The sequence below is a fragment of the Pristis pectinata genome, chromosome 24 (assembly GCF_009764475.1).
Source record: "Pristis pectinata isolate sPriPec2 chromosome 24, sPriPec2.1.pri, whole genome shotgun sequence".
NCBI classification, from domain to species: Eukaryota; Metazoa; Chordata; class Chondrichthyes; order Rhinopristiformes; family Pristidae; genus Pristis; species Pristis pectinata.
In genome coordinates, this window is record NC_067428.1 from 1,423,768 (window position 1) to 1,441,102 (window position 17,335).

The following is a 17,335-nucleotide window of genomic DNA, read 5'->3' on the forward strand; positions in this document are numbered from 1 at the left end:
TGTGACCCACCCTGTATGAGCCCTGAGGTTTGTGGGTGCAGCTGGGATTACAAAGTACTCGCGACATTAGACAGTAGATGTCTAATTTACAGTAGATGTAGCACCTTTAACAGTGGAGGGCATAGTGCTTCAGAGCCAATGAAATTCTTTTGGCAGTCAGTAAAACAACAGCAGATGCTACAAATCCGAGATAAAAACAGGAGATGCTGGAAGAGTTGGGCAGGTCAGGGAGAAGGTTAAGGTTCGAGACTCTTCCTCAGAACTGGGAAGGAGTGAACACAATTTAGTTTTCAGCAGGGAAGTGGGAGGGTGGGGGTGGGAAAACAGGGAAAACGAGAGGGGATCTCTGCGATGGGCTGAGACCAAAGGTGGCAGGTATGGGACATGGCACCTCCGTGTGGCTGCAGATGCTGCCAACACAAACCACCTGTCACCAGGGACGGGAGGACCCAACCTCCACACACAGCTTGGTGCGGCTGTGAAGGGCGGCTCTGACTGGGCTGCCTTGGAGCGTCCCGTTCCGTTGGACCATTCCTTGTGATCAGAAGTCACTTGAGCAGTGGTCTGCACAAGATGTCACCCAGGTCCTGCGGGGAAAGGAGATGGTGGGTCCTGCCGGATGGTTCCCCCAGCAGACCGCCTGAGTCGTTTGGCAGAAGGTCCCATCACCAAAGCTTTCACACAACCATCGCCACCTTGGTCGTTGGGGAGAAAGGGTCCGCTGTCAGATCTGTCACGTCCGTTCACATCAGCCACATCCCACACTGCCCTCGGGGTGTCCTCACTGGCAGTGCGATGGTGCCCACCTCCTGAGAGAATGCACCTTTGTCAGGAGGGTCTGGGGTGAGGCGCAGGGGTACGTATCGAAGTTCATCCCAGCGGCTGCAGGACTGAGCCCTCTGTGCTCTCCGGGCTGTTCCCGGGGACACACCTTGAGTCCAGCATCAGCTGCGGCTGGCAACCATCATCACGGTGAAAGGTGCCCTCTGTTCCCCCGAACCTCCCTCCAGAGCGAGCTGTTGTCCATCGCCAGGGGCTGCAAAAGGCCGCCCTAAGGTACAGGAGCACCTGCTGAGGGATGTGCTGGAGGTGAAGGGCTCCATGGGGGAGATGCCCCCCAGACACCGACCACGAGAGGCTTGATCTCTAGGGGCTGAGCGAAGGGGATACGGGACTGGGCTGGGACCGGCCCTTTACACCAACAGGACACAGCCCCTGTGTGATGGGTTACACAATAGACAAAGAGAACATTTAGGATTTGTTAGGTTGGGGCTCAGTGTACATCTTTAGACTGAAGGTAGTTTAAAAATTTCAACTGAAACCAGACAGGATTCTGATTTTTTTATCTGTTTCCACACCACTCGTGGTGAGTGAGCTGTGTGGTTGTGTTGTTTTTGGATGTTTAAGGCAATGCAACTATTTGAACCCATGAAGTCAGCCTTGGTTTCCTACTCATTCCCAGGATGTGACACCACTGACACACTCACACACATTGCCCAATCCGACAGGCCCTGGGGACTCAGCAGTCACTCACCTCCAAGAACTCCTATTTCTATCTTGCCTTTCACAACTCCAGATGCTTCTCACAGACCACGGAGCAGTTACAATCTTATAAGGAAAGGAGGAAATTGCAGGTGCTGGAAATCTGAAATAAAACCAGAAAATGCTGGAAGCACTCAGCAGATCCAGCAGCGTCTGCAGAGAGGGAAATAAGCCTCACCTAAAACACATCTCCTGTGTTTATTTCAGACTCCTGGAGGAAGGTGAGGTGTGGGCCAGGTGGGCTCAGCCCATTCATTATTAGGTATCCCTGAGGGACACAAGTTGGGTCTTCATAACAATCGGGTAGTTTTTCATGGTTATTGTCCCCTGATGTCTCACAGCTTCCAAGATTCACCACCGTTAGTTTCACAGTTTGCAGCAGTGAACATGTAACCCTGAAACGTGTGGTCAAATGTCGAGACCCATAGTGCCATTGTTAAAACCTCACAGGATCCAAAATTCAAAGATCCATTCACTGGCCCAGTGAATTCTGTCTTTTATTCTACTCTAACCTTTGAACCAGGTATCTTAAGTCATCCACTTCCGGACTCAGTACAGAACCTCTCCTCCAGCAACAGGCTACTTCCTTTCCAAGTAGTTAAAGCACAGTTGGTCACTTACCAATGAAATACAAGGGGGTGCTTCTCACAAAGGCCATGGTGGCAAATCCAGCTGTGTTGGAGATGATGCCCATCAACACCAGAGAGGAGTCACTCAAATGCCCGGAGAGGATCAGGACTCCAAGGAAGCTGGTGAGAAACATGGCGAAGGTGGCTGCCTTGCCATAGCCAACGAAGATCGGGTCCCAGCTCAGCGGGGGCTTCAGGACGTAAATGGAGATGATATTTTCACCACCAGTCACTCCAAAGTCATACAGGATGTAGCAGATGAAGAGAAGAATCATTTCTCTGCTGAATTTTCTCTGGCAGGGATTGCACGTCCCCACGGTCACCTGTCCCTGTGAAAGGACAGCAGGGTATCTGAGGAAGATGGCGGAATAGAGCAGGCTGAGTAAATACAGAGACAGACACAGGCAGATCAGCAGCAGCCCATGCTGATTGTTGACTTTAATCAGAAAGAAGTGACCAGATACCACACTGCCCAGCAGTCCGGCCGCCCCTGACGTCACCTCCAGGACATTTAACCGCAGGCTGCGTCTCACTACTCCTGACCTCAAGGCAGCAATGGCATTAATTCCACTCCAGTAAGCAGGGAAACCTCCAGTCAGTCCATTGATCACAGCTGATCCATACATCACACTGACAGGCCAGTGGAAAATATGGGTGAAGAGCAGCAAGACCCTCCCCAGTAGATACCCCAGTAAAGGCACAACCAGCAGGACCTTCTGGCCTTGACAATCAGCCCACCTTCCCAGCAGCACCGTTGTCAGCATGGGCAACAGAGAGTAGATCATGTTATAAATCATGTAGAACTGGGCCACCTCCTTCTGGGCTAGGTCACTATTCCCAGGTGTTGTCCCATTTAGCCGATCGTATACGACCATCAAAAGTGCCGTATCAAAGAGAGAATTGGCTACGTTGGTAACAAGAACCACTGGCTCCACATAGCTGAGCAGGGTATTCATATCACACCCAGGATCTCACTATTACAACAGTTTCTGAATCACTGCTCACTTCTACATAACAGATTGTTTGCAAAGCAAAGGAGTCTCTACTGTGGAGACTCTGTTCTGGAGCAGACTCTGTCCTGTACTGGAGGTATCTGTGTCCTGGATCAGACTCTGTCCTGTACTGGAGGTATCTCTGCTCTGGAGCAGCCTCTGTCCTGTACTGGAAGCATCTGTGTCCTGGAGCAGCCTCTGTCCTGTATTGGAGGTATCTGTGTCCTGGATCAGATTCTGTCCTGAACTGGAGGTATCTCTGTTCTGGAGCAGCCTCTGTCCTGTACTGGAGGTATCTGTGTCCTGGATCAGACTCTGTCCTGTACTGGAGGTATCTCTGTTCTGGAGCAGCCTCTGTCCTGTACTGGAGGTATCTGTGTCCTGGATCAGACTCTGTCCTGTACTGGAGGTATCCCTGTTCTGGAGCAGCCTCTGTCCTGTACTGGAGGTATCTCTGTTCTGGAGCAGCCTCTGTCCTGTACTGGAGGTATCTCTGTTCTGGAGCAGCCTCTGTCCTGTACTGGAGGTATCTCTGTGCTGCGATGAGATTTTTAAAGTTCAGGCACACAATTTTGTTGGATTCTGTCTGTAAATTCAGGAAACTCCCCCCTGCCAGTAAGAGCCGATGTTGTAATAGTTGTCACTGATGAGGAACTCGTTTGGTATGAGGAACTGGGGAGAAGGAAAAAGGAACTAGTGTTAAATGCTTAGAAAAAACAGACTTTTCCCAACTGTGCTCTAATTAACAAAACCACGGAGTGCTGGTCACATCTGTTTTCTGTTACTGAAAGGACGCTCTGTGCTGGCCGGGCTGACCTTGATGTTATTCATTCATTGCCGTAAGAAGGTGGCAGTGAGATTTCTCTGCTGCTTCTGGTTCTGATGCACCTTAGAAACTTCACCAGCCCCCTTGTGGGCCGTCAGGAGTTAACCACGTGACTGGGAGCTGTGGAATTTCCACAGGACTTTTGACAGGTCCTGCATTGCAGCCTGATAACAAGGGAAAGTTGGGAAAGTGACACATTGGATCTGTAAGTGGTTCAGTGGGGGAGGTCTGCTCGTCTGGGCAAGAATGTGGGAAATGAAACTTAATCTAGAGGAGTGTCAGGTAACGCATTTGGGGAAGTGCAACAAGGCAAGCGATGTGTATGAGAAATGGGAGGAGGTTGAACAGTGTGGAGGGAACATCCACAGATCCTTCAGTGCAGTGGGTCAGATTGAAAAGGTGCTTATGAAGGCATCTAGAAATGTTTTCCTTTAGTTAGTTGACGCATAAATATTTCATCTTGAAAAATATACACTTGTGGTAAAATATACAGCTAGGCATATTGGACATGGCATGACCTTCCTTCCTTGTACCAAGCATGCCATGATACTTGTTTAAAGTATCTGCAACCTGTCAATATATCACAGAAGTTTCAGTCCCAAACATTTTGTCGGCAAGAGGTTTGAGAGGTTTTCACACAAAGCCCAGACCCTCAGTGCACAGAGCAGGCAAAGACCCGAGTCTGCAATCCTTCCCCACACAGTAGCTGCACTGTACCTGAGTGTGTTGCTCAGCACGTACTCGTGCACCCTGGAATGTGATGGTCAGCAGCATTGGTGGCAGACATCTCCTCGCACTGCAAGACTTGCCCTTCACCACATTGATGATCTTCCGGAGTGGATGTTGGTCTGGGATTGAGTCCTTGGGAATAATTTGCGGAACATAGATTCCTGAGATGCTCAGCTGGTCGTGAGGAACATCAACAAAGACCTCGCCATCCCTGTCCAGACATTCATGGCAAATGGCAAGTCCATGAGGAGATGGATTGTCATCCCATCTGTACCACAGCCACCTCCAGAACAGTGTGCAGTGTGAGTGAGACCCTGACTGCACGTGAAGGAGCTCACAGCCCAATCCCCAGCAGTATTGTACCCCAGTGTTATACAGCAACAGGCCCATCCACACCTGTACTGTACCCCAGTGTTGTACAGTGACAGACCCGTCCCCATCAGGACTGTACCCCAGTGTTACATAGTGACAGACCCATCCCCATCAGGACTGTACCCCAGTGTTGTACAGTGACAGACCTGTCCCCATCAGGACTGTACCCCAGTGTTACATAGTGACAGACCCATCCCCATCAGGACTGTACCCCAGTGTTGTACAGTGACAGGCCCATCCACACCGGTACTGTACCCCAGTGTTGTACAGTGACAGACCCGTCCCCATCAGGACTGTACCCCAGTGTTACACAGTGACAGACCCGTCCCCATCAGGACTGTACCCCAGTGTTATACAGTGACAGACCCATCCTCACCAGTACTGTACCCCAGTGTTGTACAGTGACAGACCTGTCCCCATCAGTACTATACCCCGGTGTTATACAGTGACAGATCCGTCCCCACTGGTTCTGTAGCCCAGTGTTATAGTGTGAAAGGCTTGTCCCCACCAGTAGTGTACCCTGGTGTTATACAGCGACAGACCCATCCCCACTGGTACTGTACCCCAGTGTTATACAGCGACAGATCTCTCCCCACCAGTACTGTACCCCAGTGTTATAGTGTGAAAGGCTTGTCCCCACCAGTAGTGTACCCTGGTGTTATACAGCAACAGACCTGTCCCCACCAGTAGTGTACCCTGGTGTTATACAGCAACAGACCTGTCCCCACCAGTACTGTACCCCAGTGTTATAGTGTGAAAGGCTTGTCCCCACCAGTAGTGTACCCTGGTGTTATACAGTGACAGACCCGTCCCCACTGGTACTGTACCCCAGTGTTATACAGTGACAGACCCGTCCCCACCGGTACTGTACCCCAGTGTTATACAGTGACAGACCTCTCCCCACCAGTACTGTAACCCAGTGTTATACAGCGGCAGACCAGTCGCCACTGGTATTGTACCCCAGTTTTATATAGTGAGAGACCAGTGCACAGCAGTACTGTACCCCAGTGTTACACAGTGACAGACCCGTCCCCACGAGTACTTTACTCCGGTGTTATACAGTGACAATCCCTCCAGCAATGAAGCCAACGTTCCATTTGCCTTCTTGATAACCTGTTGCACCTGCAAACCAACCTTTTGTGATTCATGCACAGGCTCTCCCGTCCCTCTGCACAACAGCATGCTGCAATCTTTCACCATTTAAACAATAATCCGATCTTCTACTTTTCCTTCCAAAGTGGATGACCTTGCATTTACCAGCGTTGTACCCCATCTGCCAGACCCTTGCCCACCCACTGAACCTATCTATATCCCTCTGCAGACCTTCTGCATCCTCTACACAATTTGCTTTTCTAATCAATTTGGCATCATCAGCAAGTTAAATACGCTACACTCGGCCCCCTCTTCCAAATCCTTAATGTATATCGTGAACAGTTGTGGGCCCAGCACCGACCCCTGCGGCAGCCCGCTCACCACTGAAAGTGGCAGGGCAAGTTCCAGCATATAGTCAGTAACGTATAGAGTATTCAGGGCTCAGTCAATAGAGACATGGAGAGTGAAAAGAGGGGAGTTATGCTGAACCTTTATAAAGTGCTAGTCCGGCCTCAACAGGGGTATTGTGATCAATTCTGGTGTCACATTATAGGAAGGACGCAAGGGCTACGAGAGAAGGTTCAGGAAAGTTTGATGAGAATGGCTCCTGAGATGAGTGCGCACGAGGACAGACTGCAGAGTCTGGGACTGAAGGCTGGAGCGTAATCTGTTAGAAGTCTACAAAGTGACAAAGTGTTTGTGCACAGTGCATCGCAGAGGCTGCTCGTGTTGGTGGAGAGGGTGAGGAGAGGAAGTCACGGATAGAAAATGAGGAAGGAAATTAAGAGCAACGTGAAGAAAAACTTGGAGACACAGGGAGTGTGGACGCTGGAACCCCGAGCAACACACAATCTGCATCTGTGGGGGGGGGAAGGAATTGTTGACATTTCGGGTCAAAACCCTGCACCAGGACCTTTTTCAGGGGAACGTGCATGGGGACAGGGAGGGGTGGGTGATGAGGGATTAGAAGGCAGAGGGAAGGGTCCTTGGGGAAGGTGGAAAGGAATCGGGAGGAGAGAATGTGGCTGGCAGTGGGACCTCGTTGCAGCTGACGGCAATGATGAAGGATGAGGTGCTGGATGCAGAGGCTCAGAGGGTGAAAGGTGAGGACTAGGGGAGCTCCACCTGGGGGGTGGTGAGGCGAGAGCAGGGGTCCAAGAAACAGAGGAGATGCAAGAGCAGGTCCCATCAATCGATGCAGGGTCCCAACCTGAAACATCGACAATTCGCTGTTCGACCCGCTGAGTTCCTCCAGCTGATCACTTGTGGTGAGGAAAAAGTTTTTTTATGTACTGCAGATGTAGTGGAGGCAGGTTCCACTGTGACCTGGAAGAGGGAATCGGATAAACAAATGGCGGAGAAAAATTTGCAAGGCTCAGCCCACAGTGGGCTGAGGGGTAGGGCGGAGCGAGGAAAAAATTACCATTGAATAGGAGGAGGTATTAAGTGTCTTAGTGAACACTTGAGGAACAGGACCTCCAGGGTAGCAATCTCGGGATTGCTGCCGGTGCCACGTGATAGTGAAGGCAGGAATAGGGGGAGGTGGCAGATAAATGCGTGGCTGAGAAGTTGGTGCAGGAGGGAGGGTTTTAGATTTCTGGATCATTGAGATGGCTTCTCGGGAAGGTGGGACCTGTACAGAGAGGACGGGTTACACCCGAACCAGAAGGGGGCTAATATCCTTGTGGCGAGATTTGCTAGTGTGGTTCGGGAGGGTTTAAACTAGTTTGTGAGGGGGAAGGGAACTGGAGGAGTAGGTTAGAGGAAGAAGGGGATGGGGAAAAGTTAGATCAAACAGGTAGAGAGGCTTTGGGGAAGGAGAAGCAGAATACAGGCTATAAAAGTAGTAAGGTAGATGGACTGAAGTGTGTTTACTTAAGTGTCAGGAATAAGGAGGATGAACTGAGGGCTTGGATAAGTATGGGGGACTATGATATCGTGGTTATTACTGAGATGTGGCTGACGTCAGGAGAGGAGTGGATATTGAATATTCCTGGTTTTCGGTGTTTTAAGAGGATAGGGAAGGGGCAGAAGAGGTGGAGGGGTGGCGATACTGGTCAGGGACACTGTTACGGCTGTGGAAAGGATGGATGTTGTAGAAGGATCATCTCTAGAGTCTGTATGGGTGGAAGTAAGGAACAAGAAAGGAGCAGTTACTCTACTAGGAGTATTCTATAGGCCCCCCGGTAGCAGTAGAGATATAGAGGAGCAGATTGGCAGGCAGTGTTTGGAGAGAAGCAGAAATAACAGGGTTGTTATAATGGGAGACTTCAACTTCCCAAATATAGACTGGAACCTGCTTAGTGCCAAAGGTTTAGATGGGACGGAATTTGTTCAATGTGTCCAGGAGGGATTCCTGACGCAGTATGTCGACAGGCTGACTAGAGGGAATGCCATGTTAGATCTAGTTTTAGGAAATGAACCGGGACAGGTGAAGGATCTATTGGTGGGTGAGCATTTGGGGGACAGTGACCATTGCTCCATAACCTTTAAAATTGTCATGGACAGGGACAGGTGAAGAGAGGACAAGAAGATTTTTAATTGGGGAAGGGCGAACTACGAGGCTATAAGGAGAGAACTTGGGAGTGTAAATTGGGATGTCCTTTTTGAAGGAAAATGTACCATGGGGATGTGGTCGATGTTCAGGGATCTTATGCAGGATGTTAGGGATAAATTTGTCCCGGTGAGGCAGAGAAGGAATGGCATTGTGAAGGAACCGTGGGTGACGAGAGAGGTGGAACGACTTGTTAGGGAGAAGAAGGTAGCATACGTGAGGTATAAGCAGCAAGGTTCAGACAGGGCCCGTGAGGAATATAGGGTAGCGAGGAAGGAACTTAAGAAAGGGCTGAGGAGAGCTAGAAGGGGACATGAAAAGGCTTTGGCTAGTAGGGTTAAGGAAAATCCCAAGGCCTTTTTCAAGTAAGTGAGGGGTGGGAGGATGGCTAGTGTGAAGGTAGGTCCGATTAAAGACAAAGGTGGGAGAATTTGCCTGGAGGCGGCGGAAGTGGGAGAAGTTCTGAATGAGTACTTCTCTTTGGTATTCACCAGGGAGAGGGGTCTTGATGACGCGGAAGGGAGTGCTGGTAGGGGTAATGTTCTCGAGGTTGTAGATATCAAGAGAGAGGATGTGTTGAAGTTGTTAAATAACATTAAGACAGATAAATCTCCAGGGCCTGACGGGATTTACCCCAGGCTGCTTCGAGAGGCTAGGGAGGAGATTGCTGAACCGCTGGTAAGGATCTTTGAGTCCTCGTTGTCCACGGGGATGGTGCCAGAGGATTGGAGGGTGGCGAATGTTGTCCCCTTGTTCAAAAAAGGTAATAGGGATAGTCCAGGGAATTATAGACCGGTGAGTCTCACGTCTGTGGTGGGTAAGCTGTTAGAAAGGATTCTAAGGGATAGGATCTATGAACACCTAGAGAATCATGGACTGATTAGGGACAGCCAGCATGGCTTTGTGAAGGGAAGATCTTGCCTTACAAGCCTGATAGAGTTCTTTGAGGAGGTGACCAGGAAGATTGATGAGGGCAGTGCGGTGGATGTGGTTTACATGGATTTTAGTAAGGCGTTTGATAAGGTTCCTCATGGTAGGCTTCTTCAGAAGGTCAGAGGCCAAGGGATCCAGGGAAGCTTGGCTGTGTGGATTAGGAATTGGCTTGCATATAGAAAGCAGAGGGTTGTGGTGGAAGGAGTGCCTTCAGATTGGAGGGCAGTGACTAGTGGTGTCCCACAGGGATCGGTTCTGGGACCTCTACTTTTTGTGATATTTATAGATGACTTAGATAAGGGGCTGGAGGGCTGGGTTAGTAAGTTTGCGGATGACACTAAGATCGGTGGTGTTGTGGATAGTGTGGAGGGCTGTCGGAGCTTACAGAGGGATATTGATAGGATGCAGAGCTGGGCTGACAAGTGGCAGATGGAGTTCAATCTGGAGAAGTGTGAGGTGGTACACTTTGGAAGGACAAACTCCAGGGCAGAGTACTGGGTGAATGGCAAGGTACTTAGCAGTGTGGAGGAGCAGAGGGATCTGGGGGTTCATATTCACAGTTCATTGAAAGTTGCCTCACAGGTGGAAAGAGCAGTTAAGAAGGCCAATGGGATGTTGGCTTTCATAAATCGCGGGATTGAGTTTAAGAGCCGCGAGGTTATGATGTAGCTTTACAAAACTCTAGTTAGGCCACACTTAGAGTACTGTGTTCAGTTCTGGTCGCCTCATTATAGGAAGGATGTGGAGGCGTTGGAAAGGGTGCAGAGGAGATTTACCAGGATGCTGCCTGGATTAGAGAGTATTGAATATGAGGAGAAGCTTAAGGTGCTAGGGCTTCATTCACTGGAAAGGAGGAGGATGAGAGGAGACATGATAGAGGTATATAAAATATTGAGAGGAATAGATAGAGTAGACAGTCAGCGCCTCCTTCCCAGTGCGCTAATGTTTAAGACGAGAGGGCATGGCTTTAAGGTTATGGGTGGGAGGTTCAGGGGAGATGTCAGAGAGAGGTTTTTCACCCAAAGAGTGGTTGGTGCATGGAATGCACTGCCTGGGGTGGTGGTGGAGGCAGATACATTGGACAGGTTCAAGAGTTTGTTGGATAGGCATATGGAGGAATGTGAGATGGAGGGATATGCGGGAGGCAAGGTTTAGATAGTGTGAGGGTGGTTTGATGGATGGCACAACATGGTGGGCCAAAGGGCCTGTTTTGTGCTGTATGGTTCTATGGTTCTGTGGTAATGGGCTTAAGGCTGGGTAAATGGCTGGGGATGTCACCCAGGCCACTGTGGGAAGCCAGGAAGGAGGTTGCAGGGACACTAACAGAAAACATTAAACCTCCTTTGGCTGGAGGTGAGGTGCCAGGTGACTGGAGGCCAGCAGATGTGATGCTGTTATCCAAGGGCAGCAGGGACTGTGAATCCAACATCAGTGATTGAGAGACAGAATTGATCTGTAGTTGGAGAGACAAGGATTGAGTGGGATTTGTTGAGGGGAGGCCCTGCATAACTGATCTGATTAAAGTTTTGAATCCATGGAGGTGACTGACATAGGTCTCCACCTGAAGCATTGACCATCCCTCTGCCTCCATGGTTGCCTGACCCGTTGAATTCCCCCAGCAGTTTGTTTTATGGACCAGAAACTGAACTGCTCCAGTGCAGAAGTACTGAGGGCGTTTCGGCCGGGTTGTTTCTTTCTGTACTCGATGCAGCGTGTTTGCTGTTGGTTGTTTTCTAGTGTTTTTTAACGAATAAACGTTTTGTACAAAAAAAAGGGGCAGTACTGAGCCGAGGGTTCTGGCTGGTCCCCCTGCCTGCCCGTCTTCCGTGCTTATGTGCTCGTGTGGGTGTCTTTGGAGAGGGAGCACGCAGTCTCCGCGGGCACCCTGGTTGAGTTCCGCGCTCAGTGGGCGCCTCAGGGGATCGCGTGTGTCGTGAACGGTTCCAATGTGATTTTGATCTGAAGTGTTGTGTGTGGCGGTAGCGGGCGTAGTGTTGTGTGTGTTTCGTGGGTAGTAGTTTGCTCAGTTGTTTCTTTCTGTATTAGCTGTGCTGTATTTGATGTTGGGTGTTTTTTGCAGTGCTTTTAGGGAATAAATGTTTTGTGAAAAAAAAGTACTGAGGGCCGACACTGGGAAATTAATTATGTCCTGATACATGTCTTTCCGCTATCTTCAAGTCATGTCGGGAGTGTGGAGGAACATTCTCCACTTGGTTTGATGCCAAAAGCCCCAGTAACTCTCAAGAAGCTCCGTTCTTTCAAAGGCAGCCTGCTTGATTGGCAGCCCATAATCACTCTTAACATCCACTGCCTCCACCATACGTGTGCACACAGCCTGCACCATCTACAAGAGGCAAGGCAGCAACTCCACCGGCTTCAGCAACAACAGGTAGCAAACCTCTGTACCTGAGTAACCTCAGTACGTCACTACTGACAAATCTGTCTCCCACAGTCACACCACTGGCTCTGAACCACCGTGCTGGCCACAAGGTCTGCTGCAGGTCAAGAAGTAAGAACAAGAAATTCTGCAAATACTCAGTAGGGCAGGTAGCAACTTTGGAGCAACAAACAGGCAATGATTCAGCTTGGTATTGGTATTGGGTTATTATTGTCACTTGTACTGAGGTACAGTGAAAAACTCGTCTTGCAAACCAGTTGTACAGATCAATTCATTACACAGTGCAGTTACATTGAGTTAGTACAGAGTGCATTGATGTAGTACAGGTAGAAACAATAACAGTACAGAGTAAAGTGTCACAGCGACAGAGGAAGTGCAGTGCAATAAGGTGCAAGGTCACAAGGTAGATCGTGAGGTCAGAGTCCATCTCATCGTATAAGGGAACCGTTCAATAGTAGAAGCTGCCCTTGAGCCTGGTGGCACGTGCCCTCGGGCTCCTGCATCTATCATCAACAGCGGTTCAGTAAGGCAGCTGCAGCCTACCTTCTCATGGTGATGAAATGCTGACCCACATCTGGTGGCACGTCCTCATTCACCATCCCTGGCCCTGGACTCTGCAACATTTCCCTGCATCACAGCCATGCAGGTGGGACAGATGGAGCAGTCAGTCTTTAGCTGTCTGCCACTTCTGCCTATCCATACATAAACAGAGATTTGGGTGAGATGTATTTGGAGATGGGTGAGATTTGTAATGAGTATTTCTTACCAGTTTTTACTTTGGAGAAAATGATGGATGCTAAAGAAATGAAGAAAATGAGTGATGATGTTTTGGACCACAGACAAATCACCAGGGAGGAGGTATTGGTGGTCTAAAAGCACAGTAAGGTGGATAAATCCCTAGGGCCTGACCGAGTGCATCCTCGGACCTTGTGGGAAGCTAGGGAAGAAATTGCAGAGGGCCTTGCGGAGATATTTGCTTCCTCTTTAGCCACAGGTGAGGTTCTGGAAGGCTGGAGGGTGGGTAGTGTTGTACTGTTATTTAGGAAGGGCAGTGAGGACAAGCCAGGGAACTACAGGCCGGTGAGCCTGACATCAGTGGTGGAGAAGTTACTGGAGGGGATTCTGACGGACAGGATCTGTCAACATTTGGAGAGACAGGGCCTGATTCAGGTCAGTCAACATGGCTATGTGTGCAGGAAATTGTGTCTGACAAATCTCTAAGAGTTTTTCAAAGAGGTAACCAAGAAGGTAGATGAGGGCAGGGTAGTGGATGTTGTCTATATAGACTTTAGCAAGGCCTTTGACAAGGCCTCTCATGACAGGCTGCTCTGGAAGGATGGATCGCATGGGATCCAGGGGGAGATTGCTGATTCAAGTTTGGCTCAGAGCTAGGAAGCAGAGGGTGATGGTCGAGGGTTGTTTCTCAGACTGGAGGCCTGAGTCTAGTGGTGTGCCACAGGGGTCAGTGCTGGGACCTTTGTTGTGTGTAATTTATATCAATGATTTGGATGTGAATGTACAAGGCATGGTTAGCAAGTTTGCAGATGATACTAAAATAGGTTGTGTTGTGGATAGTGTAGAAGGTTGTCAAAATTCACAGGGGGATCAGCTGGGTAAGTGGGCTGAGGAATGGCAAATGGTTTTCAATTCAAGTAAGTGCAAGGTGTTGCATTTTGGGAAGTCAAATCAGGGTAGGACTTTCACAGTGAACGGCAGGGCCCTGGGGAGTGTTGTGGAATAGAGGGAGCAAGGAGGACAAGTACATGGTTCCCTGAAAGTGGCGTCACAGGTAGACAGGGTGGTGAAGAAGGCTTTGAGCAAGCTGGCCTTCATCAGTCGGGGCACTGAGTCTCGAAGCTGGGACATTACGTTGCAGTTGTATAAGTCATTGGTGAGGCCACACTTGGAGTACAGTGTACAGTTTTGGTCACCCTGTTGTAGGAAAGACGTGGTAAAATTGGAAAGAGCACAGAGAAGATTTACGAGGATGTTGCCAGGACTCGAGGGCCTGAGTTATAGGGAGAGGTTGGCCAGGCTGGGTCTTTAGTCCCTGGAATGTAGGAGATGGTGAGGTGACGTTATAGACAAGGTGATGGGAAGGGGAACTAAAAGCTAGAGGGCATAGGTTTAAGGTGAGAGGTGAAAGATTTAAAAAAGGGACCTGAGGGGCAACGTTTTCCCCCAGAGGGTGGTGAGTATGTGGAACGAGCTGCCAGAGGAAGTGGTTGAGGCAGGTACATTAACAACATTTAAAAGGCACTCGGACAGGTGTATGGCTGTGTCTGATGTTGGCACCATGGGGGCAGAAAAATATATGTTAAAGGATGTGGCAGGGAGGGATTCCTGCAACTAATGGAATGTAGACAGGAAGGAGACCTGAATGATCGGCTGTGGGAGCTCAGGGGCACAGAGAGTCAAACCCCTGCTGCTGGTGGCACTGATTCCTACTTTGGAATCAAATCTGAGACATGACCTACTGAAAACCCAGGAAAACCCTTGGATCTTGAAAAAAACGTGAGTCTTGACCCACATACCAATATCAGTAAGAGTCATAGAGTATATGGCCTAGAAAGAGGCCCTTCGGCCCAACTTCTCCATGCCTAGCATGGTGCCCACTAAGCTCATCCCACTTGCTCGCGTTTGGCCTGTATCCCTCTAAACCCACTCGCCGACACACAAAGGTCAACTTTGAGCGGATAATTAACCTACATTGTTGGGAAATGGGAGGGAACCGGAGCAACCAGAGGAAAATCCACATGGTCATGGGAAGAATGTGTGAACTCCACACAGACAGCACCCTGAAGATTCGGAACCTGCTGAGGACCAGATGTGTTCAGGGCTGGTGACCCACAGTTACACAAGAAGTCCAGGGATGACCTCTGGAGGCCATCACAATCCCAAAGGGGAAACTTCAGAGTAAACTGGAATCACAGATGCTCGACAGCTGTGGCAGGCTTGCACAATACAAGCCCTACAGGGTGAGATCAGGTAGTGTAAGTGGCAGCCACCCATCACTCCCGGATGAGCTCAGTGCCTCTGTGCTCGCTTTGACAGGGGGAACTATGACACACCCACACGGGACCCACACCTCCGGGTCACCCTGGAATCTCAGTCTCTGAGGCCGATGGCTGGGCATCCTTCAACAGGGTGAATCCACAAAAGGCGTTGGGTCCAGACGGCGTTCCTGGCCGAGCACTAAAGTTCTGTGCGGACCAACCGCTGGAATATTTACGGACAAATCCGACCTCTTGCTTCTGTGGTCTGAGGTTCCCACCTGCTTCAGAAAGGCATCTACTGTACCGGTGCCCGAGAACAGCAGGGTGACCTGCCTCAATGACCACTGTCCGGTGGCACTTACATCAACCGTACTGAAGTGCTTGGAGAGGATGGTTATGGCACGAATCAACTCCTGCCTCGGGGTGACCTGGATCTGCTCCAATTTGCCTCCCGCCACAACAGGTCAACAGCAGATGCGATTTCTCTGGCTCTTCACTCTGCTCTGGACCATCTGGACAACAGGAGCTCATACATCAGGCTGCTGTTCAGGGACTACAGCTCAGCGTTCAACACAATCATCCCATCCAAACTCATCATCAGGCTTCAACACCTGGGCATCTGCACCTCCCTCTGCAACTGGATCTTCGACTTCCTCATTGACAGACCTCAGTCAGTGAGGGTCGGTAACAACATCTCCTCCTCACTGACCATCAACACAGGGGCACCTCAAGTCTGCGTGCTTACCCCCTGCTCTACTCCCTGTACACATATCACTGTGTGGCTAAGCACGGTTCCAACACCATGTACAAATTCACCGCCAACACCACTGTTGTTGGACGAATCAACAGGTGGCGATGAGTCAGTGTACAGGAGCGAGATAGGACACCTGGGTGAGTGGAGCCGTAACAACAACCTCTCGCTCAACGTCAGTGAAACTGAAGAGCTGATTGTTGACTTCAGGAAGGGGGAGGAGGGTGAACGTGCGCCGGTCTACATTGGTGGATCGGTGGTGGCGAGAGTCGGCAGCTTTAAATTCCTGGGCATTAACATATCAGACGACCTGTCCTGGGCCCAGCACATCAATGCAATCACAAGGAAGGTGCGCCAGTGTCTTTACTTTCTTACTTTACTTTCACCGAACACTCTAACAAACTTCTACAGATGTACTGTTGAAAGTATCCTGACTGGTTGCATCAGGGTCTGGTACGGCAATTCAAATGCACAGGAATGTAAGAAGCTGCAGAGAGTAGTGGACCCAGCCCAATACATCACGGGCACATCCCTCCCCACCATCGGGAGTATCTACAGGAGGCGCTGCCTCAAGAAGGCAACATCCATCATCAGATATCCCCACCATCCAGGCCGTGCCATCTTCTCACAGCTACTGTTGGGCAGGAGGTACAGAAGCCTGAAGTCCAACACCACCAGGTTCAGGAACAGCTACTTCCCTTCAACCATTCGGTTCTTGAACCAACCGGCACAACCCTGATCACTGCCTCAGTACAGCAACACTGGGACTGCTTTGCACTAAAATAGACTTTGTTTTTATTTGTTTAAACATTGTATATAATTAATGTTTAATTTATGTTTTTCTTGTGAATGTTGTGTCCCTGCTGCTCTGTGCCTGTGATGCTGCTGCAGGTAAGTTTTCCATTGCACCTTGAGCAAATGACAATAAGCTCGACTTTGACCCGAGGTCAGGATTGAACGTGGGTCTTGGAGCAGTGAAGCTGCAGCTCCATCAGCTACACCACTCTGTCTGGATTTCCAAGTGCACATGAAGTAGAAACTCTACCACTAGAACTTCACCCATCATCCGTCATTCAAAACCAATTTAAAAAGAACAGAGACCCGGAAGTGCAAAAGCTGTAATGAGAGAAATCCATGTCACTGTCCAAATGAACACGAAGTGAGAATGTTGCACAGCCGCTATTAGACTTCACCAACAGCAATTCTGAATAAAGCAGCAAAGGAAGTTCAAAGGTTCCATCAGAACTCTCTCCACAGCTGCTGCTTGAGCTGTTAAAAGTTTAGTGCATTTTCTAATATCTGTAGTACACAGACTCTGTAGTTTTTTAGTTCTTTAATATTTTCGAAGTGTGCTGTCAGTGAGAATGTTTAAATAATCATAACGTTCTTTAACACTTTTATCACTTCTTTTATTTTGGTCATCTTGAACCATTTCTGCTTTCGCTAGACAGCATCACCTTGTAATCTGTTCAATCTGCACAATACAGGTTGTGGCAGAATGTGTCCTGGGCTCGAAGTTCG

The 17,335-nt window shown here is 49.5% G+C and overlaps 1 protein-coding gene across 1 annotated transcript in view; it reads right to left on the minus strand.

Moving 5' to 3' along the window:
* LOC127582635 (thymic stromal cotransporter homolog) overlaps positions 1-3,685 on the minus strand; it is an 11,234-nt gene extending 7,549 nt beyond the window's left edge. Inside the window, exon 1 of the mRNA XM_052038109.1 lies at positions 2,164-3,685. Within this exon, the coding sequence (XP_051894069.1) occupies positions 2,164-3,127 (964 nt within the window). The 5' untranslated portion in view covers positions 3,128-3,685. The remainder of the gene's footprint in view (positions 1-2,163) is intronic.
* Positions 3,686-17,335: the final 13,650 nt, after the last annotated feature.